The 19,404-nt window shown below is 38.4% G+C and overlaps 1 protein-coding gene across 1 annotated transcript; it reads right to left on the reverse strand.

Annotated features, from left to right (window-relative positions):
- Positions 1-10,290: 10,290 nt before the first annotated feature.
- Positions 10,291-19,122, reverse strand: bco2b (beta-carotene oxygenase 2b). Its single transcript, XM_044119109.1, has 12 exons — positions 19,059-19,122; positions 18,684-18,882; positions 18,340-18,551; positions 18,119-18,234; positions 17,526-17,628; positions 17,296-17,424; positions 16,414-16,574; positions 16,160-16,327; positions 13,367-13,504; positions 12,833-13,015; positions 12,652-12,762; positions 10,291-10,678 (listed from the first exon to the last, which is right to left on the reverse strand). Exons 1-12 carry the CDS (start codon positions 19,093-19,095, stop codon positions 10,562-10,564), a joined length of 1,674 nt encoding a protein of 557 aa, XP_043975044.1. The 5' UTR covers positions 19,096-19,122; the 3' UTR covers positions 10,291-10,561.
- Between the last annotated feature and the right edge of the window lie 282 nt (positions 19,123-19,404).

The raw sequence follows: 19,404 nt of genomic DNA on the forward strand, positions 1-19,404 counted from the left end.
TAACACATAATTTGACTTGTTGCTTACCTGCACCTATGCTGTGAGCCAAAATAGATACCCAGATATTATTACATCAGGTGTGAGAGACCATTTACAATTCTGAAATGTCTATATTTAACTATTTTAAATGACATGCTTAAAAGACAGCTTTCCTGTTTTTTCAGTGCTCCCAATCCTCTTCCGTATTTATAAGTAACTTATTTTTTTCCTCAAAAACTTACTCAACTAAACATGACCGGTACTACCTACTGTTAAACATAGATAACAATACTAGTAGCTTATTCTTGTTAACAAGCTTAATGTGATATATTGGCATTAGCTAGTCATCATTTAGCTAATATTACCATAACCAACGGCATTATTCAACTCACTCGGGTTAGTTTGAAGGATAAAACTGTGCAAAGTTCATTTCCTTTGGCTAGTTGCTGCCATGATTCTAACAGACACCGGCGTGCCGCTCTGCACAGTAGCAGCAGCTCTCCCCTATGACATGTTAACAATGGATTAAGCAGCTGTAACGACTGAAAAAATGCGGGAAACAAAGGGCACAGATACGGGAAGTGCGTGAACCCCTACTGTATCAAATCGAGATAGGAATAATAAAAGGTTAGTCACTCTGAAGTAAAAAGGGAGAACGATTGACTCTGTGGGCGAGCAATGCTCCCCAATGCCCGTGTTCTGTCAGATAGCCATACATGTCAGAATAGCATACATATGGTAAGAGCGCATGCGCACGCATGCGCATTCTGCAGGAGGTCCGCCATACTGAGAGGAGTCGTCAGCTTGTCATACGCGAGAAGAGACACAATAAAAAGTAACTAAATAAATTAAATTTAATGCTGCTGCAGCTGCAGTAAACTACAAAACACGTCCTAAAACACGCCCTGTTTAAATTCACGTCCCCCACTTCCTTAATATTTTTGGGTTGGATAACATGTCTGCTAACTTGGATAGCATGTCGTGTATGAAAACGCAATTTTTACCCACACTGAAACTGGGGCAAAACCAGTGTTTCACTTTTGAAAAAAATCCTTATCTACGTCATGATTCTATGTTGCTGATTAAATAAAATCATATGGTAATGACAACGTATACATGTCTGAGCTAAGCGTATGACTATCTGACAACGATTCGACAACGTATGCTGAAACGTATGCAAACGTATGCTGATCTGACAGATATAGTTTGTCAGTTTGTCATACGCGTATGACGATCTGACAATGTATGGCTATCTGACAGAACACCCGCCCATACAATTGCAAATGAATTCAGGCGTTAATGGGTTAAACTTCAAAAGCCACAGAAAAGTTGCGCAGTTCTTTGGCCCGACGTTTTCTTGAATCCATCACGGTTGACACGCGCTGTTGTTTTGCGCCCCTCTAAAATTAATTAGAAAATAACGTCTACTTCGGCGGCGGATGAAAACGCAATAATATATGAATATATTTAATTCTTCAACAGACCGTTTGTACTTGTGAGTGAGCTTGTGAGTAGTCACCTGTACATAATCATTGTTATTTTCTTTTATGCAGTTCATTAGTAACAGGCTAGCTACTAGCTTGTTTTGCTAATATTTATTTTTCCTTCTCAGGATATTGTTAGTTAGCTTGTACTTAGCAATAAAGGTCGAGAAATAAAAATTTAAATTGCTGATAAATTAGAAGTAAGTGTGAGTATGAAGTCGTTTAATATAAATAAACTTTATAGCTTTTGAGAAGTGTAATAGGCAGCTTCTGGTTGTCCTCATACAGAAGATAATATTTGAACACGTTCACTAGTATATACGGAGGTATAATAATTGTCACGGATTATGCTGCAAAAGTGGATGTAAATAATATTGGACATTTATCCTTAAACATTGATAATGTACAAGCTATCAGCAAAACCACTAATATTCCACAATTGCTCAGTGAAACTGTGCTGGATACATTTATTTAGCACTTTTTATACTGAACCTTACAACATTTGTGTTGAGCTGCATTGAACTCATGCAAACGTGACCTATCACTTGTTTTAGAAGTGTTAGGAATAGCCACTGACTTGCTAAATGTCTTGTGTACAGTGTAATGAAAGACATGGCAACAATGGCAGGAAAACTGATGCCACCAGCAGTAGCCAAACAGACACTGAGCAGCAACAAAGGGACAAACCAAACAACTTCCCAAGAGGTTAGAACATCTTATATCACTTCATGTGCACACCCAACTGTTTCATTATCTGCAGGAATCTTCTAACAACCATGTACTCAATATATCAAAATAAGAAGCCAATTTCCATGTTACTTATCTTGAGAAGACATACATTTTAGACTAACCTATTTCCTAAAATGAAATATTTACAGCATTACTGCAATAAAAAAGTGTTTATTTTTCTTTTCTAAAATGATTTTTAGATGAATATTATGTAATATTATAAATAATATTATTTAATAATATAAATATTAAATTACACTATTTAATATTTATATTAATATTATTTAATACTGTCCCACAAACTAAGACAGGCTAGTTTGTGTGACAGTGTTACACTAGACTGCGTTCCACAGATTTTGTCACACTTTCAGTGTTAATCTTCAAAAATTTTACACAATAAGAAATGTTTGTAACAAATAGAACTGAAACAGTCGGATTAATTGTCATGAAATGATTATTTAAATCATCATCAACTAATTTAGTAATCAATTATTTGTTAACTGGAGACTCAAAAACAGGCCATTTGCTGAACAAAGAACACACCCACAGTAGTAATTAAGCGTAAACTGTACAAAAATTATATACACTTCACCTTTCTTTGTTTACAAATCTGTTCTATCCAGAACTCTTCCATTGGTATAGTTTTAGCTTCACCCCATTAAAATTCCTCAAAATAAATGTTCTATTAAGCATATTTTGGTTAATCCAAAACACTTTAGCTCTACACTTTGATCCTAAGTCAAGCAGAAAGGGCTGAGCTTTCACATGTTGATGTTACAAATAAGTGTTCACTAAAACATTGCATTTAAGGCACTCAAATGTTTTCTTTCTTTTTTTAAAATTAACTAAATTATTTGGTTAATAGCATTTTTAAAAACATATTTCTAATATTCTAATAAATTTGAGTATTTTTTGGAATTATAAATATTAAATAAGTGGGGTTTTTTTCATATTTTTTTATTAGGAGGAAAGGGTACATTACAACAGGAATTCTAACTACTTATGTCATATATTACACAACCTCTCCATGACCATGACAGACAAAAAAGGAGACACAAATACAAATTAATTACTGAGTGAACAGCTGGATAAAGGCATAGGATTCAAATCCTAAAAGTTGTTTTTTTTTACATAACTGAACAGGACAAAATATGTACATACCAAGTATAGAGATAATAAAATAAAAATAATGAAAATTAAGACTGAAAAGAAATGGGGAGAGGGTTTTAAAAATGGGTAGGGGGTGGAGGGATGGGAGGCATCACCCAATTTAACCACTTATTTAAGTGGTTCAGTTGGAGAATGTGCCAATTTCTTTGTCTGAATAAGTTATTTCTCATCATTAATAATTGATAGAATAATCAATTTCTAAAATAATCATTACTTGCAGCCCTATTACTAAGTTGTCTCTACATGGCAGATAGTTTCTCATGAAAGAGTATATTTCATACAGGACAAGCAGGTATGGACAGTGGATGGATAAAATAAGTATATTCATGCAACTTTTTACATCTTGGCAATTTTATTACGACTACAAGGTTTATTGACACTTTATGTGACAAATCAGCACTAAGAACTTTTTGAAATGATAGAAAAAGGATACAAGGTTTTCAAAAGTTGTTACAAATAAAAATTGTGTCTAAAACATATGTGGCAGGAATCTTTATATTTAGGCCCCTTGAATCAACTCTAGTTCTGTGATAAACACTGTACCTTGCAAGGGTGTATTTTCAGTGGATGCAGATTGGATAGCATAACCAAAGAGGTGTGGCTTGCAATTTACCAGCATTCACTTGACCATTATGCAGCATTCGAAAGCTTTAGAGCAGGCGTGCTCAATATGTCAATCACAATCAACTGGTCGACCTCTGGAAGGTTTTGAGTTGATTTCTGCAGTAAGAGACAAGCTGAACGCTGCCAAGAGGCTGAGACCAGCAGGTCCTCTCCTAGTGCACTTATCAAAATATTCACTAAGATCCAAAACGTCTGTAACTTTATTAAAGATAAAAAGAACTCAACAAAACATGTTCAAATTAATGACTCAACAAAACTAATAATCACAGTAATGATTATTCCAACAAGATGTTGCACAATTCTGTGCATTTCGGTTCCATTAAAAAAAGGCGACCCACAGACCGAATTTCTGACATCACTAGCAGAGCAGGAATTTAAAGTAGCTAATCAACCACTGGGCTGCACAGTGGCGCAGTTGGTAGAGCTGTTGCCTTGCAGCAAGAAGGTCCTGGGTTCGATTCCCGGCCTGGGGTCTTTCTGCATGGAGTTTGCATGTTCTCCCTGTGCATGGTGGGTTCTCTCCGGGTTCTACGGCTTCCTCCCACAGTCCAAAAACATGACTGTCAGGTTAATTGGGCTCTCTAAATTCTCCCTAGGTGTGAGTGTGTGTGTGCATGGTTGTTTGTCTTGTATGTCTTTGTGTTGCCCTGTGACAGACTGGCGACCTGTCCAGGGTGACCCCGCCTCTCGCCCGGAACGCAGCTGGAGAGGAACCAGCAACCCTCCCGACCCCATTAGGGAAGAAGGGTGTAAGAAAATGGATGGATGGGATGGATAATCAACCACTGCTGTGTTCAGGCCAGCGCTTATAGATAATCACAAAATAAACATCAAGCCTGAAAACAAAATATTGTAGTGCACTGAATGTCATGTTTTTAAAGTACGCTCTAAGTACAGACTAAGTAAAAAAAATAGGAGTGGTTTTGAGTTGCTCACTTGTTCTGGTTATTTTACCTTTGTTTACCTTTGCTATGGCACATTATAGCTGCTGTAACTTTAGTGTTCAATAAACGACAAAATTGGACTAATTACCTTGTTTGTCATTCACAACAAACATTAAATAGGACATTTAATGAAGTATTTAGCAAACAAATGGCTCCTACCACAACAATCATGTGAAATTAAATTACTTGTCCAATATTAAAATCTTGCCTTGAGCCCAGAGTTTGAGAGGAGCTTTACTGACTACATGTGGATGTTTATGCGACTTTCTCCAAAATGAGAAGCTTTTTCAACCTGCATAGTTCCACTGCTGAAAATGAAGAGCTAACATTCATAATTGACACTGAAATAAACATCCAGTCCAACATCTGGCTTGAGTTGACACCTCTTCTACCTGTTGGAGGAAAAATTTCCCAACTTTAGAAGGTGTGCTTTTATCTTAACAGTTCTCTTTGGTTCCTCCTATTAGTCTGTAGTCTCTCACATTTAAATTATAAAACTAAATTTTAGATCTACCATAACTGATTGACGCCTGCTGGTCTAAAGTTTGCAACAAGCTTCTGCTATGAGAAACTAGCAATCTCCTTCTAGTATCAGAAATCTCTGAGGACCAAACTGCATTCAATTTTCTACCACTTTAATATGTGTGCTGTTATTGATGTGTATTTGCATATAAAATTAGTCAATAGAGTTTCATTTACAATTTTCATAACTTTGTGTCTTGTGGTAACTCTCTGCCGGCTGGTGAAAGAAAAAGTAGATCTTGGTTTCAAAAAGTTTGGGCACCCCTGCTTTAGGGGTTACATGCATAGGTCAAGTTATTCTGGTGTCGCTCGCTTTAAACAAGGCATGTAACGAGGTAGAAAATGGTGTGTGGTGGTGGGGGAAGAGAGAGAATTTTATTTCAAGGTATTCAATTTAAAGGGTCTGCTGTATGTGAATACAATGCACACATTTACTATTTTTCATTTTTCATCAGACATTTTCAAAATCATGCATCACTTTACCTTGGATATTCCATTTTGAGGAGTCTGTTTTTAACGTGTGTTCAGATGTTTGACAGAAGATACAGTGACAGATTAAGAGGAACAAAACTGCCATGACAAACTTTAAGTATTCATCTTTTCTCCTTGCTGCAGATGGATTGTCCACATTCATATCGGGACAAATCTCCACCAAAGAAGAAAAAAGCTCATTCTGAAGCATCTACTCTGAAGTCAGCCGGTTCATTTGATGCCACAGTTGCAGGTATGCCGTTCTCACAAGTAGTAGAAAGCTGCTTTTAATATGTATAAAACAAACAGAATATCCCAGTCTAGACTAACCTTAGATCACTTACAGTTTCTGAAAAACATATATAAAACATATAATAGTTCCTTTTTACTACTAGAATGGAAATATTACTATTATGTAACATTTTGTTTCTTGCTCCAGGTGCAAGAAGAGAGATCAGCATGCTGCTCACAAACTTTACTGACCTTTTACGGTAATCCTGAAGTTGTTCCAGTTTTTAGACATGCTACTCTGACTTGAAGCTTAAGGGTTGTGATAGCTTGTATTTGGATTTCTGGTAATTAGCCATGCAACTGCCTATGACTGCATAGGAGACCACAGAGTGTTACATCTAACCACCCCAATGACAGTGTTTACATCACACTTTCTCAACACAGTTTTTGACCACAAGCACTGGCACAATTTTAACTGTCAGATACAATTCTGCAAAAAATATCAATACCGGTGAAGAAATTGCAAATATTCAAACTGCATTCTGGAGATCATAACCAGTGATCTCCAAATGCAAAAAGAAAAAAAATCTAGAAAAGACAGTGCAAATAGAATAGTAGACAAATGACTCAAAACGGCATTTTAACTGAGATTTTGCTACGTAATCTTGCTTACAATAATACCGGTGGACTTTTTGACACTGGTGAAAAAAGTTAATATAACAATATCAAATGATGATGCCACTTAACTGAGCCTGACCTGTTTCTATAGTTGTTTGCCAACTGCAATTAAAACAAATAAGAAGCTGGTTAAGCTGGTCCACACTCTGAACTGGACCAAATCTCACAGATTTAGCTGATGTCAGCAATAAGGGAAGGATGTAGTGTTTTGGCCGCTGCAGCTCCCTTACCCACTGTTACCTGGTTACTTGGAATTCAGAGACAGAAGAAACATTTTCTGTCCATTTTGTCATTTTTTTGATGGCAGGTACAAGTTTACAATGACTACTCAAGAATATGGAAGAAGCTAGCTAGCTGCAGATAATCACGTTGCCTAAATTGAGAATGAATCAGTAGAACCAAGAGTGCTTATTGCTCTGTGTCTCGAATCAAATATTCCTTTAGGAAAAAAATTAACCAAACTTTGCTCACTGTTGGTAAAGCAAAGCAAACAGAGCAGCAGGAGGAAGTGCAGGAGAGATGGACTTGGGGGTGAGGGGTCGTTGCAGTTGCAGGAATATGAAAGCTAAACATTAAATTAATTAATTTAATTAATAACTTCAATTCCATTGATGTTATTACTTCAGTGGAGATGTCTGTGGCAGATGGAAGAAATGAAAATGAGTTCCAGATCATTAGAATGTTATCACAAGCATTTACTCGGTGCAGTTTTTTATGTAACATGTATTTTGGTGTTGAGCATTATTAAAAGTAAGATTATTTTTTATATTAAAATAAAATTCTTAGTGTTGCACATAATGTAGGTGTTCTTTTAACATCTTCTAAAACTAATGTTCCGTTGAACTACAAGTTTGTTTTATTTGTGTATTTTTTTGTCATGAATTGGTGTGGTGTGAGGTGAGGTAGACGCGGCAGACCCAGAAGAGATGTAGATGATGAATTTAATCCTGACAATAATCCAGAAACAGTCCACAGACCTGGCAGCACTGCTGAGCGTAGGTTGATGCTCATAACAGGTAGCAACAGGAAAACATCTATGGACAAACTGACATGTGCAGAACTGACGCCAAAATGAGACGAGGACCCAACAAAGACACGGAGACACAGGTGACACTAAATACACATGAGGTAATCAGGGGACGAGACACACCTGGGAACTAATCAAGGAGATAGACAGGACAACACGGTGACTCAGACACACATGAAACTAGAAATAAATACACAGAAAAACATGGAACCTGACATTTTTTAGTTACACTTGGTAACTGACATCAGTTACCAAGTGACTTTTTGCCTCGGGGCAGCTTTTTGTTGGCCATAATTAGTTTGCATTTATATTTGATCTATTTTATATTTTCTTTGATGCACTAAACATATTATGTGATTTTATTTATGAAAATATTTCTTATTCTAATGTCAGTTTATAAACTAAACTAAAAAAAGCAACTGTTTTGAAGTTACATATTTATTTGGCCAAATCATAAAAACAAATGAAAATCTGAAAATGTGGAATATTGTCTGTGATGTTGTCATTGAAGTTTTTTAAAAGAATATTGTGATATTTTTTGGAAATCTCGATCACCCTTACATCAGCTGATTAAAAGTTTAAGGCTGAACGACTGCTAGCACCTGGCTATGCCTATATGGCAACTTAAAAAAAATCTCAGTTTGCGTCTACATAACATAAAAGCATTACTGCACTGGATTTCACGCTGTGGCCAAAAAGAGATTACATGTTTAAGGTCAATGTTGAGTCATTCCTAACCCCATCAAACATTGTCATATACAGTCAGGATGATCTAAGTTTACTTTGTAATATATTCTATTACCTCCACTTATTAGTGTGTGTTCCTTCAAGCTCTTGCCCTTAAAACTGTTTGAGTTTGATGCATTCTGTCAGTTTTTGTTATTCTGAAAGTATCTAGTAGTCTGTGATCTTTCAGCGGGTCCAGGTGTTTAGTGTGTAATTGTCAGGTCTAAATACCTATTAAAGACAAATTAAACAAACACAGGAAAGACAAGAGAGTTCGATTCTTGTGCTCGCGAGGAGAACAGACAGAGATGTGCTTTCAGTTACAATCTCCTACCGCTCTGAAAACACATATGCCTGCTCCTCTCTTTTTATTGCATTTAGGATCCCTCTCACATTGGGCGCTGCAACTCTCAAAGGGCGGGGAAAACAATTCATCACATAGTTGCAACGCTAATGACAATCACTATCCAGACACAGATTACTTAAACACTAGAATATTCTTGTTTCAGGCATGGGGTTGAGCAGGGCACGTTGTATGTCTTCAAGGCGACGGCTTTATAGCTATCTAACAAACAAAGGAGAGCAGAGCTTCTCGCAGGGCAATAAACTCTGCTGGGAGTGGTTGTCACTGCTATCTCTCAGGGAGGCCTCAGGAAGGAATCAAAGTTATTCAACACACAGAAACATTACTTATACTAAGAGTAAAAAGAGTAAAAGCATATAGTAAACATTATCTAAATGTAACTACAAGGCTACATGATACAACGAATATTTGATAATACTAGTAATACAATTTACCTAACAGTAATCACTAGTTGTTAAGGTTTGTTTAAACAACTGATTGTTTTCAAAATGTGGGATGAAGACCGTGTAGTGTGTGCCACCTAATAAAACGTCAGGATGTGTAACTTTTCCCCTGTTTTAAGAGTATGATCATATTTTTACTGTCAGTCTGGTTTGTTTCAGTGAGAGAGCAGCAGCAGACACGACACAGATGAAGGAACTGGAGGGCATTCTGACAGAAGCTCGAAACCTGGAGTCCTACCTGAAAGACAAGAAGTGCAACCTGAGGCAAAGTTTGGCTCTAATTTCTAATAAGCTGCAGAGTTAAATTTGTACGTTAAGTGGGAGATGAGGCAGGTGTGTTTGTTTTATTTCTCTGGTCACCCTGCTTGTGTACTAAATGTGACCTGTCTGCAGTTCAGGAGGAAATATGTTAAAATACCGACGTTTTTATTGAATCTGTACTTAGAATATAGAAATATCTCTTTGTAAATAAATGACAGAGAATTCATTTACAAAATTATTTTATCTTTCTGCTGAAATAAAATGTTAAATGAATAAAAATGTCTCCACTTATTCCAGCTGCAGTCACAGTACAAATAGTGACGCATTTTGTTCTCTACAGACACTTAAAAGAGAAGCACAAACAAAGAAGAAAACATTCCTGTGACTTATGAAAAGCATTGCGGGGTGACATTATTTTCTTTAAAATTACCAAAGTAATTTTTAAAGCTACAGGAAAATAAACGGTGTGAGTGATTTTTGAAACATTTTATTCAAACAATCACTTCCTGTTTCTTCTTTTTCAGTCAAACAGGAGTGAATGAAAGCCCTTTACACTTAAGCACAAGTTTTTCCTTATGCTTCATGCATTTAGAAATGTACTGTGTGAGCATTTACCATTTTTTCTGCTATTGCAGGGTTTTCAGAAGCAGCATCTTTTATTTAAGCAATCTTTTCATTACACATGCCCTGTTGCACAATAGAATACACACACTCTCACACTAATATAGGGTACATTGTGCTTAAAGTTTTCATAGTATCAATATTCTCAAGCCTTTTTTTGTCATATAAGCAAAACATCAGCATGCAACATATAAACAGAGAGCCTTGAAGGGTTTCAGTCTATCATTAAATGTATAACGAAGTCATTTGTAATGTATAATTAGACAAGAACTTTAAAGAAGGCAGGTCTAGGCTGTGCTACTGAATGTTCCATGGAAGCCATATGGGATGTTGACTGGCACCACAGCCCTTCCCAGCTCCTCGAATGTCTTCGCATCCAAAACCAGAAGGAAAGTACTCTTGTCCTGAAAAAAAGGCAAATATAAAATAACTATGATGCATTTAAAAGGGCAGTAGTATGTGTTTTACGGCTTCCATCATTTTATAGTATAGAGAGAGACACACACAGAGAGAGAGAGAGTCAGAGCAATTGAGGCCCAGATCTACCACACCAGACAAGACCCAAGGTGTAGGTTGTGCAAGGAGGCCCCTGAGACAGTCCAACACATAACAGCAGGGTGCAAGATACTGGCAGGGAAAGAATACATGGAACGACATAACCAAGTGGCAGGCATAGTGTACAGAAACATCTGTGCAGAATATGGACTGGAACCCCCGAGATCAAAGTGGGAAACACCCCCAAAGGTAGTGGAGAATGACCGAGCTAAGATCTTGTGGGGCTTCCAGATCCAGACAGATAAAATGGTGAGGGCGAACCAACCGGACATTGTCGTAGTGGATAAACAACAGAGGAAAACCGTTGTGGTGGATGTAGCAATACCAAGTGACTGCAACATCAGGAAAAAGGAGCATGAGAAACTGGAGAAATACCAGGGCCTAAGGGAGGAACTGGAAAGGGCCTGGAAGGTGAAGACCACAGTGGTGCCTGTGGTCATCTGGGCCCTCGGGGCAGTCAACCCCAAACTCAGGCAGTGGCTACAACAGATCCCAGGAACAACATCAGACATCTCAGTCCAGAAATGTGCAGTCCTAGGCACAGCCAAGATACTGCACAGAACCCTCAAGCTCCCAGGCCTCTGGTAGAGGACCCGAGCTCAGAGGAAGACAGAGAGAAGACCACCCGCGGTGGGTGAGAAGAGTATTATATATATATATATATCTATATATATATATATATATATAGATATATATATATATAGTGGATACAAGAGGCCAAAATGTTTTTTTTCTGTAGGGTGTCTGGGCTCTCCCTAAGAGATAGGGTGAAAAGCTCAGTCATCCGGGAGGGACTCAGAGTAGAGCCGCTGCTCCTTCTCATCAAGAGGAGCCAGTTGAGGTGGCTCGGGCATCTGGTCAGGATGCCTCCCACCGGGAGGAAGAATGCCCCGGGGGAAGACCCAGGACACTCTGGAGGTACTATGTTTCTCGGCTGGCCTGGGAACGCCTTGGGATTTCCCTGGAGGAGCTGGAACAAGTGTCTGGGGAGATGGAAGTCTGGGCCTCTCTTCTGAAGCTGCTTCCCTTGTGACCCGACCCCGGATAAAGCGGAAGAAAATGGATGAATGGATGGAGGAGTGAGGCAAGTCTGTTCTTTGTCAAGGATGCTTTATTCCTTGGCAATTGAACCTTTGCTTCATAAGCTGAGGAAAAATTTGTGTGGCGTTTCTATTCCTGGGTGTAATGTCTCTTTAAAGATGTCAGCTTATGCTGATGATTTAATAGTTTTTGTAAACACACAGGAAGATATTGATGTTTTAGTCAACGCTGTCTTTCTTTTTGGCTGTATCTCTTCAGCAAAAGTAAACTGGAGAAAGAGAGAGGCTATAACTGTTGAAAGTCAGTTGGGGGATCAACTCAGTCTGTCTGGAGGCCTAGTGTGGAGAAAAGGTGGGTTCAAATATTTAGGTGTGTTTTTGGGTAATTAAGCTTTTGTGCAAAATTCTTGTATTTTTTTTGACCAGCCTTGCACTAGCAAGTAGCTCCTGTAATGAGCTCAGCAGATGTGCAGTTCCACCAAGTGTTTATTAACTGCTGCTTGCTATTCTGAAGGATCTGAGTGGGGAATCTTTGGAGGTGGGCTACCCTGTGAGGCAGTGATATGTCCAACCTAGTGTTTTGCACAGCTGAATGGTTGCCTTTTAGATTAAAGGATTTCTCAAACATGCGTGAAAAAGAAAATCAAGGCAACACTCCAGATATGGTTTTGATGTGGGAATAATATTATAACTCAAAAAGGTCAATTTTACATTTAACATTTCTCCTTATTTCTATGAAGTACTGTGAGGTATTAGAACTTCACAGTTAAAATATACCTGACCTTGTTTGGAGTAATGATCACAGACAGGATGATACCGTCATCTTCATCTGTAGCATATGGGCAGGGTACAAAGATAGGCTCAGATGGATACAGACTGGGACACTCCCACACCTTTAGTGAAAAAAGTGTGTTACATGTACACAATTTAGTTCAGTTTATTTGTTGGAATACATCAGTTTACCTTCATTTCTTTCCTCTGGATGTCCATCTTCAATAGGGTGTCCCCTACAAGGTGTCTGAAGCCACAGCCATAGAAATAGCGATATGGATGCATGTTGTACTTGCTATAATTTATCTGGGGGAACTCCAGACCCCCATATTTATGGAGATCCTCCCCATGGAGGTCCTCATGGGTACAGAACACCTATATGTAAAAGTTAGCATCACAAATATCATTTTTCTCAGAGTTTTTTTGTTGTTGATGATTTAGTGCTCTCTGTAGAACATGGGTGGGCAATTCCAGGCCTTGAGGGCCAGAGTCCTGCAACCTTTAGATGTGTCCCTGCTTCAACACATCTCAGTCAAATAATGAGATCATTAGCACAACGCTGGAGAATGTGACTGCACTTAGGAGGTTTTGGACCTAAGAGACATCCAATAGTTGAATGACACCTGCCCTTGAGGACCTGTATTGCCTACCCTTATTTTAGGGGAAAAAATGTGTGGTTTACACATTTTCTACAACTAACGTCTGTAGATTATTTTGACTGAATACCTTGTTTTTGCCAATTCTAACAGCGGTGGCTGTGCAGTTGGGCAGGTCAATCAGGTTCTGGTTGTAGGGGGTGCAGTGGTCAATCGTGAGAGGCAGCACAAATCGTCGAGGAAAGACTCTACAGAGGGTGTTGTACACCTGGTGTGGAAATAGGTTCCTATGAGCCTCAGTAAGCAGAAAAATGTTCAGCTGAACATATACATATACATACAAAGAAGTGTCAGGTTAAAGCAGAACTCTTAGTCCAATAGCTCTCAAAGAACTCAAAAATTAAAAAAACTTAAGACTTCAAGATGGTTAAAATAAAAGTGAATTTAACTCAAATAGCCACTTGATACACTCTGGGTTTCAGGCTTACACAGTTCCAACCTCAAATAAAAAATGCAGTTCTTTGTTGTTTTATTCCACAGTTGCAGGGAAAACATGGTGCAAGCACAGGAGCCCTATTGTTTGGCTACCTGATTGTTTCATCTGCAGACTGACAACTGACTATGACTGATTGAGTGGTAGACTGACTGGGTGAACTGACTGACTGACAACTTGAGTAGCAAAGTAACTGAGTGGCTTCTAGACTGGCAAACGTATTCTAAATACTAGGAGGTGGCGAGAACAATGGAGCAGGGCTGATGAGCTCATTGGTAGCAGGTGTGAATAGATGAGCAAGAGTCAGCTGAGGGTAGGGGAGAAGCTGGCACAGGGAAGCTGGGAGACAGGAGGTGAAGTGAACGTAGCAAACAAACAAAGGTGGTAGGATTTGATTTTGGGGGATTGCATAAACTGCACATTGACTGTAGCAACATGACTTGCTACAACAACATGACTCAGGAGGAAATAGTTGAAATGAGATGAAATGGATGATGTCAACATAATCAAGAGTGAAAAGAGAACTTAATAAAAGACATGAAGGGGCAAGAAGTTGGTCAAAAGAAAGTGAGGCAAGAGCAGAAGTTGGCAAAAGGACAAAAACAAACAAACGGGTTCACGAGAACAGAAAGATTTTTCCATAGAAGTGTAATTCAAAGTCATGGTGGAATGACTTTGAATAGAATAGAAGGGGGATCTATTCACCCAATAAAGCTGACCAAAGCAATAGACCAGGGGTGCCCAAAGTCGGTCCTTGAGTGCAGGCATCCTGCATGTTTTAGTTCTCTCCCTGGTTTAATGCACCTGGCTCAAATGATGGCTTGTTAGAAGGCCTAAGAAGAACATTGACCTGCTGAAAAGATTGTTGGTGCCACCAAGGAGAGAACTAAGACATGCAGGTGCCGGCCCTCGAGGACCGACTTTGGGCACCCCTGCAATAGAGGAAGAAATAGGGAAAAATAAAACATCTACGATCATAAATAACAGAAGAGTGCTAATACATGCTGTCAATGAATCAGAACAACAGAAGATAATCAAAATGAAAACCCTGACTGGGGAAAGAATCAAAACGTATATTTCTGGATCTTTAGCAAGGCTGAGAGGAGTAATTTCAGGAGTTCCATTTGAAATGACAATGCAGGATGTGAAAAAAACAAGTCAAAGGAGAGAAAATAAGAGATGCCACCAGGATTAAAAATAAAAAATACAGGGATCTTAAAGACACTATGGCAGTGATTCTACAGTTTGAAATCATTATGCCAGACAATATCCAGCTGGGATACATGAATTACAGAGTTAGAGAGTACACCCCTAAACCCCTCAGATGTTTTATTTGCCAAAGAATGGGATACATTGCAAAGGATTGTAAAGGAAAAGTTAGGCTTGCAAGATGTGGAGGTCCACATGAATTTGGAAAATGTAATACAGATGCTAAAATCAAATGTAACTGCAGAGTAGAACACAGCATAGCATATTGTCAAGTTAAAACAGCAAATGGTACATATGGTGCATGTAAAGTACAAAGGGAAGCCAGAGAACGTCAAAGAATCCAATTAATAGTTTCATATGCTGAAACTCTAAAGAGAGTAAGGAAAGACAGTGCAAGAGGAATGAATTTGGGAGAAACAGGTAAAAGAAACACAACTTGGAATACAAACCAAGGGCAGAATTATCTGAGACAAATCTTGTTACCGCCAACGAAAACACAAAATGCATGTTTGCATGAATGTAGAGTGGATGAAAATACAGTGGTGGTGAAAATAGAAAACTTTGTAGCATTTATGTGCCATATTATTAATGTTACAGTACAAATAAAGAAGAAAAGTGATAAAATAAAAGCAATTGTAACAGAAACAGGAAGGTTTTTAGATATGAAAGAAATCCAAGCAGATCAAATTCATACCAATTTGAGTGCAACTCAAAATGGTATGAAAATGCTCAGGATTAGGATCCAAGCTTTTATAACGGTTCTATATATTCTTCAGTGGAATGCCAGAAGTTTAATAGCTAATGGACAAGAATTTAAAAGATTTCTGAATAGAAAGACAGGATAGAAGTAATGGTGGTGAAGGAGGATGTGCCACTTTAATTAAAGATGGACCAGCTTATAAGAAAAACCCAATGATTAAAGAATTACAATCAGCAATTTGTCGATTCTGCTCTGTCAACTTCAGATTTCGGTCCAATCCCACCAAACACAGCCTCCTTCTGCTGTCGTCACCACCAGCCGCTTCTCGGCTTATTCAAAGGCATCCCCTTTCTTCCTTGTTCTTATTCTAGTTTTGAACTTTATGAAAGTGTTGTCATCATTTTAGATGGAGTTGCAATCATGCAACTGGTTAAGTTGCTAATTGTGCTTATTGGTTGGGTTTTTCTCACAAATTGGTTGTTAAGCTTACAAGATTTTAGCATTTTATTTGGGCATGTTACCTCATCAAGGGCCTCCCCAGACTTGCGCAAGTTTTGGATGTTGTAGTTTGCTATAGCCTGTCCATCGTCCGAAGCACACAAGTCAATGATCAAGAAACCATCCTCCTCATATGCATTGATCTGGTGAAAGGTAGATATCGGCTTGGCAAGATACTTGATGGAGCTTACCTGAAAGGCAGAAGCAGCAATGAATCTGTTGAAAATGTATCTCACATAAAGTAAAATATTTGACTTTTTTTGAATGTTCCATTTACTTTGCCTGTAAGTTTGTGAATCAGGTGAAGGATAGTGTTGAGCTTGGGGTTCCAGGAGAAGCCATCACTGATGCTTTTTCTTGTTAGTTTGCCGGTCGCAATTTTCAGCAGGTCCATCTTGATGGGCTGCTCAATGAACACCACATAGCTCTCAGACATTGCTGCAACAGATTCAGATTATTATATTAGTTACTTTTTGAAAATTCTGCAGTGTTACGGAGTTACAGTATTCATAACTCTGGCAGATTCAGATTTAAATTAAAAATGTAAGTTAACCGACATGTTTGGCATGTTAACTGGAAGAAACATTAAAATTTTGAAATGGCCCCACCAGAAAGCTGTCCTGAATCTGTGACAGCAGCTAGATTAGGGTGATGGCAAGAGGGCCCTCCAACCACAACAACTTGGACCTGATTGAACTAAACAAAAAAATCATCAAGGAAACATAAGGTTGATGTTTCCTTGATGAAACATCAAGGAAACATCCCCTGGCGTAGGGGATAGCGCGATTCACATTTGGAGGCCTTGAGTCCTCGACGCGGCCGTCGCGGGTTCAATTCCCGGACCCGGCGACATTTGCCGCATGTCTTCCCCCTCTTCCTCCCCCTTTCCTGTCAGCCTACTGTCATATAAGGGAAACTAGAGCCCACAAAAGACCCCCTGGAGGGGAGAAAAAAAAAGGAAACATAAGGTTGGTCAGTAACTATAAAAAGTGTTAGATTACTGTAATGGCAATAAAATGTATAAAAAAAACAATCTTCTTTTATTCCTAAAACTGTTGTTTTTGTTCACCACAAACGAAAAGACAATTTGTTCTAAACTGGTTCTCACATTAGCATAAAGATCAAAAGCAACCTTATAATTTGCAGATCTTTAACTCACCAAAGCTGTGGTAGTAAGAGGGTTTGGTCTTGTCCTCTGCTGGAATTGAGCACAGCACTGTGGTTCCCTCCAGGGTTTCCTCCTCTGCTACCTTGGTTGGAGGCACTTTGATAATGTTGTAATATGCTCCTGTCAGCACAGATACAACACAGCCCCAGTGAGTTTCTTTAAGTCTGTGAGTAGTACCAAAGTTTTGCAATTCTTGGGCCTAATATGATGATATGAAATACCTTTGCTGCTATAGGAATTGCCCATGTTATACACTGTTCCATCTGGCTCAGTATGTGGATGTGCAGTTGCTCCATTTACTGCAATAAATTTGCTCCAGTCCACCTGCAGGGAGAAGAGGTAACCTCTGAAGAAAATAATTACTTTATTTAAAGGGGCAGTATTACGTATTTCCAGGCACATAGTGGCGTATTAAAATACAATCAACAAACTATTACCTTCAGTTGATATTTAAAAAAAAGCTATATATGAAATATGACTTAGAAGAAATTTAACTTCCTAATCTAACACCTTGAAATTGGGCTTCTGTCTCTTTAAAATCTCCTGTTCTTTCTGAAACTCCATCTTCAGAAAGTCAACACAACATGACTCATCTATGTTGAAATGCTGCTTTTCAGCGTTCGTCCTTGAAGATGGAACTGGGTCCAACCAGTTGTTTTCCACAGCTGAATGGTTGCCAGATTAAAAGATTTCTCAAACATGCATTAAAAAATCAAAACAACACTATGAGGGAATAACATGATGCACAGATCAAAAAAGTTGATCTAACGTAATACTCCCCCTTTAGAGATTCCACAACAATATTTATTCTTACTTTCTGAGTTGCTTCCAGGGTCTCTGGGTCCACCTTGTGCATGATATTAGTTTCAGTGCTGACATAGAAATCACCTTTGTAGGTCACAAAACTCACATTGGCATTGTCTGTTGGTTCTGGTGGAACAGAAGAAGCTGACATTATCAATGGTGTAGTTTTACATTGAGATAAAGTATCTCAACTATTTGCTTTAATTGTGTGTAGTAACACACACTACTTACTTGGTAATTCAAACCTTGACACAAAGCGCTGGAAGAAGTTTTTGCATGGGTCAGGCATGGTAACCGTCCCAAACTCAGACATCACAATGCGATTCTGTTCCTTGTTGGATTTGTAGCTGTCACTTGACAGGAAGCGGCTCCTATAAGTGACCTCCCCATTTGATATTTTGAACTGGTGCAGAAGAGCCATCCCATCAAACCAGTGGTTGAAGCTTTACATGATGGAGAGACCATAAGAAAAGGCAGAACAGTTTCATTAAGCTAGTAAATGTTTCATTCTATAGAATCCTTTAACAGACAAATCTTTAGCTTTACATAACAGGAAACCCAAATTATCCTCTCACCTGTGATTACCCATCTCAAATTTCCCTGGCCCATTTCTCAAGAAATTCCCATTGATCCAGTTTGGGATGATGCCGATGATGTTGGTGCTGATGGGCTCAGGAATGTCCTCCACTGAGGTTACAATCTTTTCAATGCAAGGAAGACCGTGAACATCTGTGAAGTGCTTAGAATTCTTCCTAGATTTAGTTTTTTTGTCTCCTGTGGGAAGAAATCAGCCATCATCATGCATGAAAATGTTCCTGTACTTTATTATGACTTAACCTGCATTAGCAAAGCTAGTTGTAAATAGTAGAAGTGGTAAATGGCTTGTACTTGTATATTTTATCTATTCCTGAGGACTCCAAAACGCTTAACACTTAATTCCATTAGCTTACCTGAAGATCTGCTTTTTAGATGTTTGAAGGTATCCATCTTGTTGCTGCTGAATTCGTTCTTGCTCCTCAGATGCTTCTGTCTTTCCAAGATGACTTTGCAGTTTTATATTCCCCTTCTGACCATGACACGCCTACAAGAGTACAAGTTAGTGATACTAATTTAATGCTTGCATAAGCCAGTGGAAAAAAGTAATGCTTTGTTTTTAAAAATATCAGTGCAGAGTTTGTTTGTTTTTTTTAACAGAGATAATTAGAGATGATCTTCTTATCATGCGGAAAATCAGTGGATCATTTTGATAAGCTAGTTGTTTATCTCTTTTCCTATTTTAAGGTTTAGTATCTGTCC

The sequence above is a fragment of the Gambusia affinis genome, linkage group LG06, assembly GCF_019740435.1.
Source record: "Gambusia affinis linkage group LG06, SWU_Gaff_1.0, whole genome shotgun sequence".
Lineage (NCBI taxonomy): Eukaryota > Metazoa > Chordata > Actinopteri > Cyprinodontiformes > Poeciliidae > Gambusia > Gambusia affinis.